The sequence below is a fragment of the Spermophilus citellus genome (genome assembly GCF_964194105.1).
Source record: "Spermophilus citellus genome assembly, chromosome: 19".
NCBI classification, from domain to species: Eukaryota; Metazoa; Chordata; class Mammalia; order Rodentia; family Sciuridae; genus Spermophilus; species Spermophilus citellus.
In genome coordinates, this window is record NC_138201.1 from 6,912,857 (window position 1) to 6,932,531 (window position 19,675).

Consider the following 19,675-nt stretch of genomic DNA (forward strand, 5'->3'; position numbering starts at 1 on the left):
TGATAAAGGGTTAGAGGTCCATGCACGATTACTTTTCTTACATGAGTGGTCAGCGTATCAAAAAAGGCTAAACAAGAAGTTGAAAAGCACACAGTATTTAATCATGAGTGTTTCCAGGGCCCCAAAGCCACACGGGAAGCAGCTGCTTAAACATTGCTTGCCCTTTGAGTGATGGGAAGAAACGCCGAGTGGGTGAATAAAAAGGGTTTACCTTTTTTTATTTGCTCGACCTCTCCGTCAGAGCAAGGGTCACAAAAAGCAGACGGTGGACATGTTGGGAAAGATGTCATGAATGTAAAAATGTCCCAGGTTTCCTTCTCTGAAAGTAATTCAGAGAAAGACACAGTCATCTGTCTCTAGCAGAGGTCCGAAATAAAAATGTAAATGGTGTCACCCCCAAAGCAGTGACAGGTCAATCCTTTACCTTTGTACATTTAATTGGAATTGGAAATATCAAAACGCCAATGAAACACCATAGTCTAAGCACAAGCCAAGGACTGATCAAGCCATGCAGAAGCTGTGGCTTTTCCTTTCTTTCTATTAACTCTTCCCTGCTCATGGCATACTTGACTGGCTTGTGTCCTGAGCGAGGATGCTCCACACCATGGGTGCCTGAGTCTTATTTTATTATTTTATTTTATATTTGGTACTGAGGAGTGGACCCAGGGGGCTCTTACCACTGAGTCACATCCTCAGCCCTTTTTATGTTTTATTTTGAGACAGGGTCTCACTAAATTGCTCAGGGCCTTGCTAAATTGCTAAGGCTGACCTTGAACTTGTGAACCTCCTGGATTACAGGTATGCACCACCACACCCGGCCTGGGCTCACATTTTAAGTAATGATGGTCTGCTAATCCTGAGTCTCTCTCATTTGGTGTAGGTTTAGAAAATAAATCCACGGGACTGGACTGCTCCTTCCTGGGTAAACTTGGGGATCACAGTACAGTTCTCCGAAGAGAAACACTCTTATAATTTTCACATCCCCCCCCCTTTTTTTATGTCTTGAATGTACCCAGGACTTTGGACCCCTTCTTACTGAGTATTCTAATTTGTGTAGCTTGGGTCTTCTGATGGGTCAGCTGAAATTTCCCTGGTAACATCTCATTGTGCATCTAGCTATTAATTGGTCCACAGTTATTTTTTTTTTTCTCTCTCAAAATTAGTAACTACTCTTGGCCCGATCACTGAGTTAGACCCGTCACTGTATACTTTTAATCTACAGAATTGTATATCTGTTAGAAAAGTCAAGATTTTTCAGGGAGTGATCAAAAACGGAACTCAACTAATACAGGAATAATGGGATTCATAATCTCATACATCAAGGTTATGTGAAACTCTGGGCGGGGCTGGCCTCGGGATGCAGGCTCTTAGGACACAGGTCCCATCTACCCCGTCTCTCTCTCTCCTTCTGTTTCGCTTTTATTTTCCTTTGACTTCTCCAGGAGTTTATAACCATGGTCATTGGGGGTTTGTGGCTCATGTTTTCAGAACTTTACAGACACACTGGAAAAGAGGCTTTGGAACCCACACCCCAGACAAAAATGGGTGAGAAATTATTTAAAAAAATGAGGAGAGCTGCAGGCCACGGAACAATAATTGTTCTTCATATCATATCCATTGCTTGGAGACTTATATTAGCAAAACTCTTTAAGGAGAAGGTAAGTACTTAAGTCAGAGAAGAGTTAAACTGACATTCATTATTCTCAGGTTGGGCGAATACATACGCTTTTAATTAAATCAGCAGAATACACAGGAAGATGGGGGTAGAGATAGGAATGGAAGCTGGTGCGAGGAGGGTGTAGACAGGATCCAGGACAGAGAGCTATGGAGAGCTGAAGAGGAATAAGAAGGGGAGAGCCAAGGACAGAAAGGACCAGAGAGTGGGTATAGGAATAGGGATAGGGAATGGGGCAGGAAAGTTCATTATTACTTTTTTTTAATAGAAAATTAAAGTTATTGTTCTTTTTTGCATTTTTGTTTTGCCATTATTGGGACACAAAATGTAAAATGAGCATGGTGGGTACAATGGATTGTCAACTTACAAATGCTTTCCCGATAGGGCACAAGAGAATCTCATAACAGATCTCAAATACCGGAGCTATTTTTAATCAGTCGTAGAGAGAACCTATTCCATTTTGAAATCATAGAGTACTTCAAACACAGTAGAGCGAGAACAAAGCTCTATCCAATAATGAGTGAGTGGTGTATATTACAGAAGGACTTGTTCTAGTAGGACACTTCAAATACCATTTATCTGCTGCTTCTGCTTGGGTTTGCTTTGTATCCCATGGAGATGCTCTGACCTTCAGCTTTTGTGAGCTTCAAAGAGAGCCCCGTTTTTTACCTCCACGCAGCAGGGCTGGAGAAACAATCCCTTGCTTAACAACAGGAAGCCAAATGGATTTCAATATTGTGAATTCTTTACTCTGATGCAGCAAATGTTATCTGGACCATCTCAGTGGGCTAGTGATTATAGAGTCGGATGATGCTTCAAAATGCAGACAGACTCACAGGTCTGGCTTATCTATAGGTCCAGAGAGAGGGTGTATTAGGAGACCATCTCGATGATCAACTGTGATGATGTTAATGCACTTCTGAGCTGGCTCCTTGTGTCTCTCTGAGCGCACAACCAGTCTTCTTCAGTCTTTTCAGTGGCTCAGGAAGGAGTTATTTTATCAGCATATGAACTTTGCCTGTTTACCCTCATTATAATGGATTACCTGAGGTAATTCACTTACAAAGAGAAAAGGTTTATTTTGGCGCATGATTTTGGAGGTTCTGGTGCAAGATCGGGGAGACCCATGGCTTTGGACCCAGGGTGGGGGTGCTGAGAGGTAATGCTGGGGAGCAAGAAAGAAAAGAGAGATAAGAGCCAGGGTTCATACATTCTCTTTTTGAGGGTGCTCATGCAATCAGTGTCCTAAGGACTCCTATTGGGCTCTGTCTCTCAAAGTTTCCACTGCTTTTCAATAGCTCCATGGAGTAGAGAGAGTACTGAACATCAAACCACAGCAGTTGCCTATCCCCAGGGAGATCGCTGTCAGAATTTCAGCCCATGATATTAAATAGGCATACAAATGTATTCTTGCAGAAAATATTTATTGAAGGCTAAGATAACCCAGTAGGTAAAATTTTAAAAAGAGATTTTCATGATTCACAGATCTGACCCATTGCCCACCTCCACTAATAATTTCAATTATAAATTAATGATGGATAATTTTTAATGGCTGATCTCTAATAAGGTAAATCGAAGGAATCTGGTAAGTCCCTCATAGATCAGCTCATAGAAAGTGACAATAATAAGACTTGATGGTGTTAGGGGACTCGGGCTTTTAGCTTGGATCACCAGGGTGGCCAGAAGTGCTACTGAGTTAGGAGTTGTCATGAGGGGAAATTCCACGCAACTTTGGATTTTTCTCAGTTTAAGGAGCCTGATTGTTGAAGTGTGTTTGCTTCAGATCGGGAAACATGCAGGCAGGCAGGAATTTGATCTGATGCAAACTCAGGCTTGCTCTGATAGAAGACATGGATTTGGGTTGGGTTGACTTTGAGAAAGTGGGAAAGGACATTGTATTTTACTTTGGACACAAATGTTTCATACAGACAGTTCGAGTATGCATTATCTGTAAAACTTAGGACCAGAAGAGTTTCAGATTTTGAGTCTTTTACATTTTTGGAGTAGTTGCATATGCGTGGCGAGATATCCTGAGGATGGAACCCAAGTCTCAATACAAAGTTCATGTTTGCTTCATATCCACCTTGTGCATAGAGTCTGAAGGTAATTTTATATAGTGTTTTTAGTGCACTTTTGTTTGACCATGACCTTCATGTGTAGAAGAGTCCAAGTGTGGTCCAAGGTCAGTATTCAGAGATTTTGCATTCTGCACCATTTCTGGTTTTCAGATTAGGGATGCTCAACCCAAAGTTTCTTCCTATTGAGGTAACACGCATTCATGGGTACCTGCTTATTCTGCGAGGCACTGTCTTTGGTAGTGGGCATGTGATAAGCATAGACCGACTGGTTATTGGTGTCATTATAATGTGACAAGGAGATGATCATGAGCTGTCACACTAAGCAATAGCATTTCTAGGAAAAAAAAAAACAACAAAAAAAATCAATACAACACGAGCCCCTGTGACATTGTAAGTCTTTCCCAGGAAGTGGGACTAAGCTGAGACCTTAAGGATAAGAAATTATTGTCCAGGTACAGGTGACAGATGAGAAGAGGGCTCCAGCCCAAGGGAAGAGCACCTGACAAGAAGCTGGGATACACGGGAGTTAAAAGACTCAGTACTTAGGGACAAAGAGGAGACTGATGAGGGACATCTGTGCGATCCGTGTTCTAGCAGTAATGAGATGCCATTGTCGGTTTTCATTATAAAATGACCGTTGGTCTAGATCTTTATCCACATGGAGGTATTGGAGAGCCAGGGCAGAAATAGAAGGGATCCGTCATCTTTCAGGGGGGCTGCGTTATGAATGGCTGAGCCGCAGCCAGGTCTCTTCAGGGCTTTTTATTCAGGCAGAAATATACACAGCTTAGCCTGCAGACCATTGGAGTGGCCAAGGAGAAGAGAGATTCGGGGAAGCGGTACACCTAATGCTTCAGATATTCTCTCCAGAGGATACTTCTCTGGGGGAATTAGATAATTCTGACTCTAACAAAAAAAAAAAAAAAAAAAAAAAAAAAAGGAAAAAAAAAAGAAAAGAAAATATAAAAGAACAGCTGTCCTCTGTGGTTATCATAATTCACTGCCAGGTTTTTACTGGCAATTCTAATCCAAAAAAGCAAGCAAAGGTGATTAGTCAGAGCCAGCAGTTACCTTTGGAGTGCCATTAACCCCTGTTGAATAATTCAGAAGTGATTCTAAGTTACTGGGGGTGAATTTTGCTCCTTCAGAGAATGCATTCTTTTGCAATTATGTAACTCTTTGATGCCATTCTGCATTGTCTAGTTAGGAGTGTGAGAAGCCCTTGCAGGCATCCTTGCTGTGAAAATCACTGCTTCTAAAGAGGAGCATCATGGCCGTAGGGTGGCTGTGCAGTTATTATTCTATAGAAATTATCTCGTATCTACAGCTCTTGCAAAAAGAAGTCGCTCTTCAGGTCACCCACGGGCAGGTTGGGGTTCACCCACCGCTCCCTAATGAATCGCACTGCAGATGTATTTAAATTTTATTTCCCCTTTGACCATCTAACGACATTGAATTCAAATCACATGACAAACCACAACATTTATGAAAACTGAAGAGCTGCAATTTATGAGTGCTAATGCTCTCTTAGTAGCAGAGAGTGATAATTTTGAGTTCTTGCAGATCACTCTAACAAGGAAGAAATCTGCTAAAAGTCACTTCCATTCACCTCAGATTTGATCAAAACATCCATGGCATGCTTCATCACTTGAAGATAACTCAGGATTTGTCTGTCAATGATGATAATATTGTCTTTGGTGTCATGAAATCCAATGCAAAAGAAAAAAGAAGAAAATTCATATCCAATGAATGAGTTCATGTTGGAGATGTTGGCAGACTTCAAAATATTTACACTACCCGCAGTGCCCTTTGTCCTAAGTATAAATTTGTAACTGTAGAACTTTAAGAACTCCCACAGTGTTTCCTTCATTCTTTTCCTAAACTGAAATGAGAATAACTAGTAACTTGTGGCAGCCCCAGGAAAAAACCCCACAGTCCTTACCTGTTAGCTCTATAGGTATCACCCTAAATTTGCCTTTTTATTCACTTACCAAAGTATTATAGATAAATAGATAGATAATTTATTATAAAGTATTACAATATGTTATAAATAAAGATAAGTGTCTGACATACCTTCAACATTGTCTGGCATGATACGGGGGAGCAGGGTAGATGCACAACCTTTAACTTTTTAATTTCATGTTTCATTGCCACATTTTTTCTTTCCAAGGGGAATTGTTTTATTATAAAAGTAAGCAAAAAAAATTAATTTAAGATGCTATGTGATAAAAAAATTCAGTACATATTTTAAAAATAACATTGACATGGGAATCAAAAGTCTAAAATTGTTAAACGTATGTATTTGGGTAAACTGTATAACTTAACTCAGAAAGTTGTGTCTAACTGGGATCATTCAAGTAAAAGGCCATCGATTCCAAACGACACGGAAGCCAATATTGCTTTCCTGTTCTTATTTCTTATTCATGTAAAGTGAGGGCAAGATACAAGAGGTTCAAGGATCTGGGTTATGGGTCGGGATTCTGCAGTAATTCTTCTCATGAAGTGCAAGGTATGATCAGTCAACTTTGTCAGCTCTAAAATCATCATCAGAGCAGAAGACGAGCCAAATGAAATTATTAGCTCTTTATGAGTTTCTCATAAGTACCTCGAAATCATATTTTGTATGGCTTTAATAGAATAGAATTGCTTTTGGTAATCTGTAACGCAAAAAAATCAAAATTTCTACTAACTCATCCTAGGCATTCATCTATCAGTTCCACTATTTGCAACCATTTTTATGAATCTGAATAAATAAATCCTATTTAGCAAGCTTTGGCGTGTGGTTATGCATCCATTATTTCTTCAGTCTGTCCCAAATCTCTTTGACTGGGGTTGATTTGCTTCATTAGGGTCTACCTGGAAGTTTTGAATTGACGTGAGGGATATTTTTACAAAATACAATTTAAAAGTTTAAAAATAAGTCTATTTTGATTGACGGGTGACAATTATACATATTTATCGGGCACAGCATAATATTTTGGTTCATGTATAGATTGTGTGATTATCAATGGAAGGTGTTTAGTTTGTCCATTATCTCAAGCTGTTTTCATCTGTTTGTAAAACAAAAAACTCAAAATTCTCTAACTATTTTTATTTACAAGAAACAATATTGTTAACTGTAATTACCCTTCTACCTAAGAGTACCTCCCATTTTTCCCCCTCCCTCCCTTCCTCCCTCCTTTCCTCCTTCCCTTCCTCCCTCCTTTCCTCCTTCCCTTCCTCCCTCCCTCCCTCCCCAGCCTGGGATGACCAGCTCTCTATGTTCTGTTTCTAGGAGCTCAGCACCATTGCCAAGTCTATTCATGCTGCCTCACATAGGATTTTATTCTTCATTTATTGCTGCATAGTGTTCTCTTGTCTACATCACATTTTCTTTATCCATTCATCTGTTGGAGGACATTTAGGTTGAATCCACATTTCGGCCATGGTGAATACTGCTACAATGGACATGGGCATGCAGAGGTGTTTTTGCTATATTGATTCCACAGTCTTTGAATATAGACCCACAGGAAGAACTACTGGGTCATATGGTGTTGTATTTTCAATTTATTGACAAAACTTAATCCTTTTTTCTATGGTGAATATGCTAATCAACATTTCTCCAACAGTGTATATAGTTCCCTTTCTCCACCTCCTTACTGGTATTGGTGTTTGATAATAGTCGTTCTAACTGAGGTGAGATGATATCTCACTGAGTACAGATTTTAGAAATATTACTGATATTGGATCCCAGACCTAAAATTATTAAACATATACATTTATATGTTTATGTGTGAACTGTATAACTCTACCCAGAAAGTTGTGTCTCACTGGTATAATTTAAATAAAATAATAAAATTCATCCTGGTTTTGATTGGCATCTCCTTGAGGAATAGTGTCTTGGAGAATTTTTGTACCCTCGTTGACCATGTGAGAGATATTTGTTCAGTTCTTTTGCTCATTTTTAAAAATACGATTATTTGGGTTTTTAACTATTGAGTTGATAAACTAAATACTTTAGGAGAAAATCATCTAAGGTTTTTAGAATTCACTTATAGCATTTAGTGTTTTTGACCAATCAATTGCCCCAGGTACTTTTTTGTCTGAGAGAGTAGTGGAAGAAATGTGAGGCACAAACAGAAGTTTTGAAAATAATAACTGTAAAACAGTTTAAAATTTTGAACAATGGCTTCATATGGAAGGTTCGCAGTATATTATAACTTCTCCATGTTTGTATTCTGACCAGCTTTGATTTGTTCATTTTTCAATCTTCGATCAATATTGGTTGTTTCCAATGGGGATGATGAGGGTTTTTGTCTTCTCTCTCCACCTGGCTACCAGGTACCAATGACAAAGACCATCTTCAGCTAAAGTTTCCCAGGCAAGAAAATATGTATTAGCCATCAGCTGGCACATGTGCCCACGTGTGTGTGACACAAAGGAGGCGTGATGACAGAGCTCTATAAGAAAGCTTTCCTGGAGGCTGACAAGCTGATGTTTTGGCTCACGTTCAGCTGACTTTCCAACTGAGGGAATAGCCCTCACTGTGGGACTGTTTGGAGCCCTGGAGCACCGTGGAATTGTCAGTAGGTCATAGAGTTCTTCATTATTTTATACCCTGTTCATACAGGAGAGTCTGGACAAATGTTTCTAGAGATTCTGCCTGTATTTTGGGGGGTGGAGAGAGTACCAGGGATTGAACTCAGGGGCACTGGACCACTGAGCCGCATCCCCAGCCCTATTTGGTATTTTATTTAGAGACAAGGTCTCACTGAGTTGCTTAGCCATTGCTGAGGCTGGCTTTGAACTCACAATCCTCCTGCCTCAGCCTCTGGAGCAGCTGGGATGACAGGGACATACCAGTGTGCCCAGCTGAGATTCTGCCCGTATTAAACACCACTTGTTTTATTCTAGGACATTCTTCTAACATGCATTATGCTAATTACCAAGGCACCTGATATTTTTCAAATGAAGACACCTGAGTTGAATGTAGTAGTCAATTCAGCTACGTTTGATTAGAAACTTTGGGTTTAACTAATTCCTTCTGGATATTAACTAATGGCATAGATGAGGTAGATTACAGTTCAGTCGCAGCTATATAAGTAGCATGCTAAAGTATTTTAAAGTAAATTTTAGCAAATGTCATACTTTGCATTTGTTACAGGTACTTGCATAAGCACTAAAACCTGTGAATATAGTTTGCCTTAAGTAGACACAGATAACATTAATGGGATTCACTGAAAGTTCCATTTCTGTTAACCTTTAGAGAATTACTACAGCAAGGCCCACAGAGTGTAGCTCAATGCTTTAAACATTTAAAGTCATATTTACTTTAATCAGTATTTCAGAAAATTTAATTTTTGTGTCGTTTTAGCATAAATGAGAAAAAAGATCTTTTATATTTAATTGATATTCTATTTATGCAGACAATAGTCTCTTCTTTTGTGGGTGTACATATACACACACACACACATATATACATATACACACATATATATACACACACACGAAATTCATCTGTTTTTGTAAGAAAAAAATATTGAATGTGTCTAACATTTAGCAGGCACAATAAAGATGAATGGAATCTGATGTCTGTCTCAGATATGTATAGTCTCTTACAAATATGTAAATGAGACAAGTACAAACACACCTTGTGTGCCCTTATTTAAATCAGTTTTATACATAGGGTGTGTTCACCAAAGACATTTGAGTAATATAAAGATATATATATATATATATATATATATATATATATATATATATTTTTTTTTTTTTCCTGATCATTTGGCATTTTAAATGAAGTATTTAACTACCATCAAACATTCTATATAATTTATTATAACTTTTAAAAAATTCTGAATTCTTACTTATGGGTGATTTTTTTGGTCATTATTTTCTGGATCCATTATTTTTGAGCATATGTATTCATGAGGCAAAGAGCTTTCTTTGTATTTCCTTGTTGAAAATTCCTTTCAAGATACTGAATGAAGTTGAAATATATAAGGAATAAAGAGGAAATAAGTAGAAGGGAAAGCATTTAATTCCAGAGCAGAGAAGAATAAAAAGCAAATTTAAACAAATTGACAAGTAGATATCAATAAGTATCTATGAAAACTATTAGCAGTCTTCCTCACTATTACTTATTGTGATGGAACCCTGAAAGACAATTATGACAGTGCATTGTTTAATTTAAAACCTTATTTCCTGAAGCTGATTTTTCTGCTATAGTTTAGAAATCAGTTATGTGTTCTAATTTCACCCATACATTTTATTATTCGCTTTTCTCCTCCTCCTCCCCCTCCTCCTCCTCTTCCTCTTCTTCTTCTTCTTGACTTTAGTTTTTAGAGCAGTGTAAGGTTCACAACACAGTTGAATGGAAGATGCAACATTTTCCCTCATCTCCCCTGCCACAAATAGCATGACCTCCCCCATTACCAGTATCCCCCACAAAAGTGGTACATTTGTTTGAAGTGATGAACCTATATAACACATCAAAAGCACCCAAATCCAGGGCTGGGGATCTAGCTCAGTTGGTAGAGTGCTCACCTAGCCTTTACAAGGCCCTGGGTTCAAGCCCCAGCACCACCCAAAAAACCAAAAAAGCCCAAATCCATATTCGACATTGGGACTGACTCCTGTTTGGACAAATGTATTATGTATTATGTATTATGTATGTATTATGGCATGTACCTTGTATTTGCTCCCTGTTCCTGAATCCCTGACAATTATTGACCTTTTTACTGGCTCCCTAGTTTCACCTTTCCCAGAATGTAAGATAATTGAAATAGCCCCAGTGAGTGGCCTTTTCATATGGATTTCTTTCACTGACCAATACACATGTACATTTCTGCCATGTCTTTTCATGGCTTGGTAGCTCATTTGTTCTTAGCATTGAAATACCGTTGTTTGGATGTACCACAGTTTATCTATTAGTTTTGTGTGGAAGTTTTCCATTCCTTTGGGTCAACCTAAAGAGGGCAATTGCTATTTGCATGGTTAAGAGTATACAGAGTTTTCGAAGAATCATTTACCTCCTTTCCAAAGTGACTGTTCCTTAGTAGTGTATGTAGCAGACATGTAATGTATTGACCACACAGCTTTCTTTTCACCAACCGTAGTAAAACACCAGCGTCCCTTCCAAAGGGGATTGGCAATTTCAGATGAGGCCATTTTTCTTTGGGAGGAACTGGGCTGAGCCATGACAAGTCATTTAAGCTCCTTGTCTCCTGCCCACTCACCACCAGTAGCACTCCCTAGTTATTGCTACAATCAACCTGGCCCATGTAATCCACACATCAGTCTTGGAGAGCTACTACCCTGTTTGGAATCCAGTAAGATAGAGGAGTTTACCATCTTGAGAACTGGCCACCTAGAATCCTCTCAAATGAAGCTAATACAATGCTTTTGCCGACTGCAACTCCTTAAGAGAGGTGAGCAGTGTTGAGCTGGGTTTATATACAAGGAAGAATTTGCTGAGCTGTGCACTCGGGGTCTGCACATTTTAGAACATCGGTGGGTTTTCCTTATTTCAAGAAATATTCCCTAGGTGATCATCCCTGGTATATAAGGTATTTGTGAAAAACAACTCAGAAGATAACTTCCACGTTGAGATCTAAGATCATGTTCTCCATCCCTGCAGTCAAAAACGACCTTGATTGTTGGTAGTTTTCTGTATCATTTTTCACTCTGAAAAAAAAAAATTGAATTAGATGTCCTTGCAATGTACTATTTGCCAGATGTATAGGGAGAGAGAGAGAGAAATCCAGTTATATTTGCATCATAGCTCAACTACAGTATTGACCTAATTAATTAAACAAATGGCATTATGAATGATATTAGTTTATCCCACATTAACTAAAGCGGATGTTTTTCCTATAAAATCAATGTGCTCATAATAGAATCTACATTTCTTTGAACCGCTGTATAAAAATATGCCAGCTCTGCGGGAAGGATGAATTAACACTTGGAGCACTCTCTTTGTCTTGTCACTAAAGTGCATCTGAATGGATGCGGCTGGGATGTACAGTATTTTTGTTGTTGTTTTCAGAGGGAGAAGCCATTAAGGGTTATTTCAGAATTACCATGTTTATGACACTTGTAAATTGAGTGACGGTATCAGCCAAGCACGTGATTGAACAAAAGCCTTTTAAATTTTCTTTTTGTTTATCCTTGTTCCTCAGCTTTGAGATGTTGAGTGATTCGGGGGGGGTCACACTTGAGGCTCATGGAAATGTGTGGGACTCCCTCCCTCCAGCAACCTGATTCCGAATCAGGGCAACAGTTTACCCTCGCCTGGCCATCACATAGAGAGAGCTGTTTCATAGAGGGTCAGCTGGGGTCAGAGGGAAGGGAAGGTGACATCCATCCCATCATGAAAGTGTCAAATGGCTTTACTTGCCTGATGCGACTCAGGGACACTTACGCCCTTCTAGTGAAGAGGAAAAGGAAATTTTAAAACTATTCCGAGTTGCAACACCAGCTCAGCCTATCACACAAATCCAGTGAGTGATTTTTCAAACTATTGTTTGGGCACCCGTGTCAAAATAGATCCCTTCCTGCTGCCGGTGGATCTATTGCAAGCTTCCGAGCAGAAAAAAAAAAATGTTGAATGATTTAGAATGCAAAAGTTAACTCCAGTCCCCGGAATTCATAGCGACTAAAACAACTTGATGCTGTTCCTCAGCAAAGAGGGATGTCCCTCACACGTAACTTAATGGGTTGACTGCATGCATTTCATGTCTTCTGCAAAAATAGTATATGGACTATTACTGACATTTCTGCTTTATGTAGGAAATGCTGTAGAAATATGGGTTTTTATTAATATTTTTTTTATTTATCTATGACAGCGGAATGCATTACAATCCAAATTCTTAAAATCACTGTTTTAAAAACCCACATTATCCAGTGGAAAAAGTGGGTTTTTAAAACAGTAATTTTAAGAATCTCCTTTTTTTTCTTTTCTTTTTTTTTTTTTTTTTTTGGTCCTCTTTGGATTTGCTTTGTTGAATTTTCTCCTTAGAAATGTGACCAGAACACGTTTGTGAATAATGATCAAGAAAAAAAATGGCAAGGTACCTTTGCTAATATTGCTTTTTCTCCATGCATCACACTCATCTGACGTGATCCTGTCCTAGGATGAAGTGGAAACCTCCTCATTTTTAAATTCCAGCTGACAAATTAGAATAATCTGATTTGCTAATGGGAAAATAAAAATATTTGCAATTCATTTTGACCACGAGAGAATCGGGGTGTCAAAGGTTTTCAGTAAACATGACATCATTACTGTGATGTGAATGGGACGTGTGATTATGAGGAGGTGATCATTATTCAGAACACAGTCAGAAAAGCTTTTGGCCTTTGAACTGATTTTAAAATATGCTTTTCATGTTCGGTTTATGGGGGTGGAATATATGTAGATAATGGTCCTAGTAAGAATTTATTCTTCGTTCATTTTTATTCTTTTTTGCTCTGTTTCATTAGTAGAATTTAAAAGAGTCTTCAGTGGAAACAATGCAGAACTATGGAAATATTAAAATACCCCCTGAAATAGAAAAAGAACCTCCATGTATATTGCACAGTTTCTGCTATTACCAATATCACACCAATTCTGTTATCCTGTTCTTTCTATATCCCATAACTATTTCTGCATTGCAAACCATCCCATAACCTCCTCATTTTACAAAAATAAAAGAGCTACTGTTGCTCCTGAGTCTCTTGTTTCTTTGGGTTGGATTTACCAATCTCAGCCATTCTTGTCTGATTTTGAGAAGCTGGTATTTGCATTTGTGTTCAGCTGTGGGTCACTGGGGGCTGGCTGGTCTAGGATGACTGGGTGTTGGTCAGCACTATAGTGGTGACATGAGGCGTGACTGTCATCTGACCACAGAGTGGCCCAGGCTCATTCTTAGGGTAGCCAAACCGTGTTCCCAGAGACAGAAAGAGTAAAAACTTGCATGGCTTGTTGGGATACAGACTCAGACCTCATTAGACCAAAGCCTGACAGATTCTAGAGGTCAGAAATTGCTTCTTGGGAGGATCTTATGAAAATTATAATTCTAATAGAAGCTGCACAAATTAACCATCCTTTTTGGATTAGAATACTCTTAGTAGAGACCAGTCCTATCACCGTTAAGAATGAGGTGATCACCACCATCAACTGCTCTGTTAGAGTTCTGTGCTCATTATATGCTACCCAGCTTAACCCTAATAACTATGTTATGCTACCCCAGGCACTAGCAGGGATGGATGAGAGAGGGCAGGTTACCTGCCCTGGGCTGCATAATATGTGGTGTCTTGTTCTGACTGAATTTTCAAAATCTTATTCTGTGCACATCATTCTCTTTTATTGGAGGGTCCACTGGTCTCCATAGCTTGGAATCAACAAGAGCTTAGTAAACTCTCTTTCCTTTTCAAAGGCAGAAGATGAATTTAAGTCAAGCAGATGAATTTGTATGCAGATTTGCCACCATATGGAATTCACTTACAAAAATTAGAGCTTGGTTGATAGAATGATTGCCCAGCATGCATGAAGCCCAGAATTGAAAGAGAGGGAGGGAGGGAGGGGGAGAGAGAGAGAGAGAGAGAGAGAGAGAGAGAGAGAGAGAGAGAGAGAGAGAGAGAGAGAGAGAGAAGAGAGAAGAGAGAAGAGAGAGAAGAGAGAGAAATAAAATTGGAGGGATCTATGTGGTCACTTTTTAATATTGATCATATAATAGGTTACAGGTTTTTTTGTTTAGAAAAAGTACAGAGCACTTTTTTATCTTTTGTTGTGTCAGAAGTAGCTGTGTAGTTCTATGAGGTATGTCTGTGCTTGTGTCTTAATTCTTAACGTACCAGGCACCTGGAAAAGCACAGGTGGTCAGGGTGCATCAATTGTATGATATGACACTAGAATCTCTCTGCAGGTAGATGTCAGAGATGATGGTTTTTGTTTCCAAAAAGAGTTAAAATAGTAGAAAGATTAGATCCAGTTCATCCAGATGCAGGAACATTAATTGATTTGGTTTTGGATCCGAGTTAAAATTAACATAAGCTCTCAGATATCAGCTTTGTGAGTCTGGGTCTCCAAAATAGTTTAGTATATTTCACTCTTATTTGAAGTATCAGCTCCATCCTGAGTTCCCATAATGGATTTTCGCTCTGTGGTCTGGCAGGAGAACTTAACCTCATATTCTTTCAAGAGAGATGAATGGGGATATAATTTTATTGCTGTCTTATTGTTGTAAAACAGGATTACCGAACAATGTGCCCTTTATGCACGGGACAATGAAATTAAGGCTGACTTTTCTTTCCCATCTAAAAGCTATTTGGAGGCTTCTGTCACCACTTAATGGAATCTTGCTTGCAGGGGGTCACACATTAACTTTCAGTAATTTTAATGATATAGCCTATAAGCCTACATTCACCTCAGGTAGATTGAAGCTATTCCCTGCAGGAGATAAGGTCAGAGGTAGAATTAACCATGACCCGTATTCTGGGACCTGATGAAGTCATCAATATTCTTTAGGTCTCTGAATAGGTAGTCTTTGTCTTTTTTTTTTTTTTTTTTTAAAGGCAGGGGTTCAATGTGGCATTTTTCATGGGGCAGAATTTCGTGGGTCAGGGCCATGTACTGAATATCATTTGAATTCCAAAGTCAGATCACCACTATTGAACAACTAGTAGCCAAGAGCCAGTGTGTCCTGTGCCAATTAGGGACCCTCCAACTCACCAGCTCAAATTAGGAGTGTAACTGAAATTGACCCTGTCTGTTCTCACGTATTTGGTTGTCCTTCTATCAGAGTGGGATGATAGATGAGACATTAATCTGGAAATATGGTCTCCTAATAGCACCATGGTTTCAAAAGCCTTGCCTCTTGTAAATGGAGGGCAGCTCATTAAACACATAGAGATGCCATTAAAGCGATCACTGTCGAGTATTAATGGAACAGAATATTAAATAATACATTGCAGGTAAGGAGTGATGTGCAATTGTAAATAATGAATTTATATCATTATTATGACACTGTTGCAGAAGAGAGAACAAAAAGAAAAATTTAAAGGAGAAGGTATTAGTTCTCTTTCGACTTTTTTGTCTTCGAAATAGATGCATGACTTGGTAACTCCCAAATTTGTACCCATGTGTAAAGCTCAGTTTATTTAGTTTGATCAGTGTCTTCTTTTTATAATAAAAATGAACATTTCCTGTGTTTTATTTGTTTGATTAGAATAACACTTCTTTTAAAAGGGGGTGTCAATTAACATATGTCGCTCGTGGAAGTACTTTAGATTACTGATAAAAGTTCTCATTTTAGGAAATGTTCTGAAACAAGCCAAGTTGCTTTTTTTCTCTAATTCTTATTTTACCGATGGGGATCATTGGGATCAGAAAGAAACTGAATAATGCTGTTATTCTAGATCATAGTTTGGGGGAGAGTGTAAATGGAGGGGACTAATCTGACTTATTTTTTCCCTTCAATCTAACTTTTCTTAAAGTAAAAATATAAACTGGATTTCTCTCCCTTAAAATTTCCAAAATTATAAAACAGTCACATTGGGTGATACTTTAAATTTATCTACTTCTCCTGTATAGGAAGGACATAGGTCATTGATCTTCTAAATTGCAATTTATGAATTAAAAAGTCAAAATACCTGGAATTCAATATAAATTTAGTGACTTCTCTGTGTCTGTCTTCATTCTTTCTTTCTTTCTTAAAAAAAAAAAATTCTAAGGGAACAAAAAGAGTAATTGACTTTTTGGGGTGGGAGGGGAGAAAATTACACATTTGAAAAAGCAATATGATTTGAAGCATATTATCATTGTGTTGTTATTTTCAGGACTACATAGTAAACAATGTTTATATATCTATTATTGCAATGTTTGGGGGGGGAATGATATATCCTACTATCAAAGTAAAGGAAAATTGAAATTTTACCCTTATTCTGTTTTATTGGAAAATTTAATGGGACCAGTCGCCATTGGTGGTAACTTTGAAGTGAATTAGACATTCTGCTTAAGTCGGAAGGTGTTATCTTATGTTTGAATCAAAACTACTTCTGTAGTTTAGTGAAAAGGCTTATCCTCATTAATTTGTTCTCCGCCCCCCTTCCCCATTCCTTGCTAAAAATTGAACACAGCAAGATATTTCACAGAAGGATCCAAGATTTGTCTGTGTGATCTTTAGGGATGACTTTGATAGGGTTTGGTGCTTGATAGAAAAAAAAAAAAAGATTGTAAAAGAGCTGCCTTTTGAATCAAACTAAGTGAAATTATCCTCATAGTCATTGACTCTCAGTACACTGTATTAAGGTACTCTCTAATAAAAATTTCCTTTGAGTTGCAAACATGACTCATTGGAAAATTTAACGGGACCAGTCATGATTGGCGGCATACCTGTAATCTCAGCATCTCGGAGGGAGGCTGGGTCAGAAGGATCGCCAAGTTCAAAACCAGTCTCAACCACTTAGTGAGGCCCTACCAACTTAGCAAAAATGAGGTGCTCAAAATAAAAAATAAAATAAAAAGGGCTGAGGATGTGGCTCAGTGGTAAAGCACCCCTGGGTTCAACCCTTGGTATTCAAAAAAAAAAAAAAGAAAGAAAAAAGTTTATGATTTATATTATACAGTATATCAACTGTCATGTATTTTAAATATAAAGAAGAAACACATCACATTTTTTTGTGTGGAATTGTTAGAGAACAGGTTCATTAAAATGGTTTCAAACAGAAATATTTATTTTATTTCTGGGATGTTGACGTTGGAGTACATGAACTGAAATATCATTCTCTTTATTTTTAGAGTTTCCAAGTTGTCCACATCTGCCCAGCTATCCAGGAGAAGTAAGAGAGACATTACCATTTTCAGTCTTTCTGGGCTTTCTCCTCCTTCCTGAAGAGCAATGGGGACACTTTTAAGTGGAAGAGGATTCGTCACATTTCTGATTCTCCTCCTGTTACAGTCGTCAGCAGCAACTGAAATACCACTCTCAGGTACAGCGACAGCTTTTGACTATACCTGTTGTGGAATTTTGTATTTGCATTTCAGTTTTTAAGTAGAATACTTGTGGATTGAGAAAGTAACTTTTTCATCATATTTCTACATATTTTCTAACCATCTGTCATAAGGATTCATGCATGTCTTTCTTTCTTTCTTTCTTTGATGGATGACACTAGGCTACTATAATTTTTTTATAGCTCAGGATTTTGTTTTTTATACAAACATGGCCTATAGCAAGAAACATGACTGGTAAATGAGGTGATTTTTGCCATTTGTCTAAGATACTCTACAATATTACAGCTCTTATTTTTTATATGTTTAAGTCATTTTATTTTAAGGATAATTTTTATTTAGAAATTACTGGCATTCAACAAATTGTAGCAAAAAGTAATTGAGTAAATTTTGTATTCTTTCTCAAAATAATTATGTATTTTAAATGAAAACATTTGGGGAAATAAGAAAACGTCATTTTATAACTGAAATAATAAGCTGATACGATCTCCAAGACTAGCATATTATGTAATGTGTATTACATATTAAGAGTTAGTGATACTGCAAATATTTATTTCTTAACATATATTGGTAATACTGGATGCAAATTTTACCCATCATAAGTCAGGTTTAACAAATGATAAGTCTTTCACAGTTCAAAAATTGTACATCAAGTACGAAATGTAGGTACTTAGAGAGTATTTCTTATGTTGTAAAAATGCAGGCTATTAAAGATCCTTGAGAGGTTGTTGAGGAATTTTTCAGGTATAGTTCAACGATGATTTCTTTTGTCTCTTCTATATATAATCTGAGAGTTATAAGAGGCATTGGTTGTTTATTAGGATCTTGGCACTGGGCATGATCATTGTGAATAATCTGAATTCTAGAGAAATAGTCCTAACCTCATAAAATTCACTAAATGTAGAAAAGTGCTAACATTGAACTGCAACTTTTCCTTTTGAAATACTCAGACTTTATATGGATAGAAAAGAAAACAACTCTCTGACTATATACTACAATGTGTTTTTAAACCATTTCTGAGGGTGGTTTTAAATTATCTGATGGAGAGGGACTTCACCTCACCCAGTACCCTTCCATTTCCCCAGCTGGGACTCCCTTCTCTACTATTTATAATGGTTAGTTAACTGGGCCCGGTGGTACACACCTATAATCCCAGTGGCCTCGGGAGGCTGAGGCAGGAGGATCATGAGTTCAAAGACAGCCTCAGCAACTAAGCAAGGCCCTAAGCAACTTAGTGAGACCCTGTCTCTAAATAAAATACAAAACAGGGCTGGGGATGGGGCTCAGTGGTCGAGTGCCCCTGAGTTCTATCCCTGGTACCCCCCACAAACAAACAAACAAATAAATAAAAGTATAACAGATGGTTAAGCCTCTCTTCACAATTCTCATTTCTTAAGGAATTTTACTCCCTGTCATATAGATAAATAGATCTAAAGTGCTGTGTACTTTGAGTGCAAATCTTCCAGCCTTTGTATGATCCATGGAATTTCACTCTGGACTCGCCCACTTGCAGACCTTCTGGCTGAGAGTCTGAAGCACCCTTCAGTAGATTCTTTTCTAGAAGCACGTGATGCCAAGGTACCAGCAGCGGAGGTGCCACCGACATTCGTGATCCGGATCCCTTTCTCTAACACCTACCTTTTCCTTCCTTCTTTTCTCCCTTGCTGATCAGGGTTGAAAGATGTGAAATTTGGTATTAATCCACGCACACATTTTTATCTGGTTGTCTCGGTGACTTATTCATTTTCAAGCTGTGGTGTCCTTTGACGATTGTTATAAAATATTAATGGCTTGTTTTCAGAGCAACTGAATAGTATCTGTTTATTTCAGTCCTCCAGAGCACTTGAGGGTAAATGCATCGAAGGCAGGTATCCAATTTGAATGTCAACGCGTCTGGTGTCTCTGTAATTGGCCTAATTATAGAGGAAAGGATTTATAATGGAGAATATATATTCA

General features: G+C 38.1%; 1 protein-coding gene across 1 annotated transcript in view; it reads left to right on the plus strand.

The window, feature by feature from the left end:
• Positions 1 to 19,675, plus strand: part of CHL1 (cell adhesion molecule L1 like) — a 198,437-nt gene that overhangs the window by 95,722 nt on the left and 83,040 nt on the right. The window contains exon 4 of the mRNA XM_081276343.1: positions 17,510 to 17,700. Within this exon, the coding sequence (XP_081132469.1) occupies positions 17,610 to 17,700 (91 nt within the window). The 5' untranslated portion in view covers positions 17,510 to 17,609. The remainder of the gene's footprint in view (positions 1 to 17,509; positions 17,701 to 19,675) is intronic.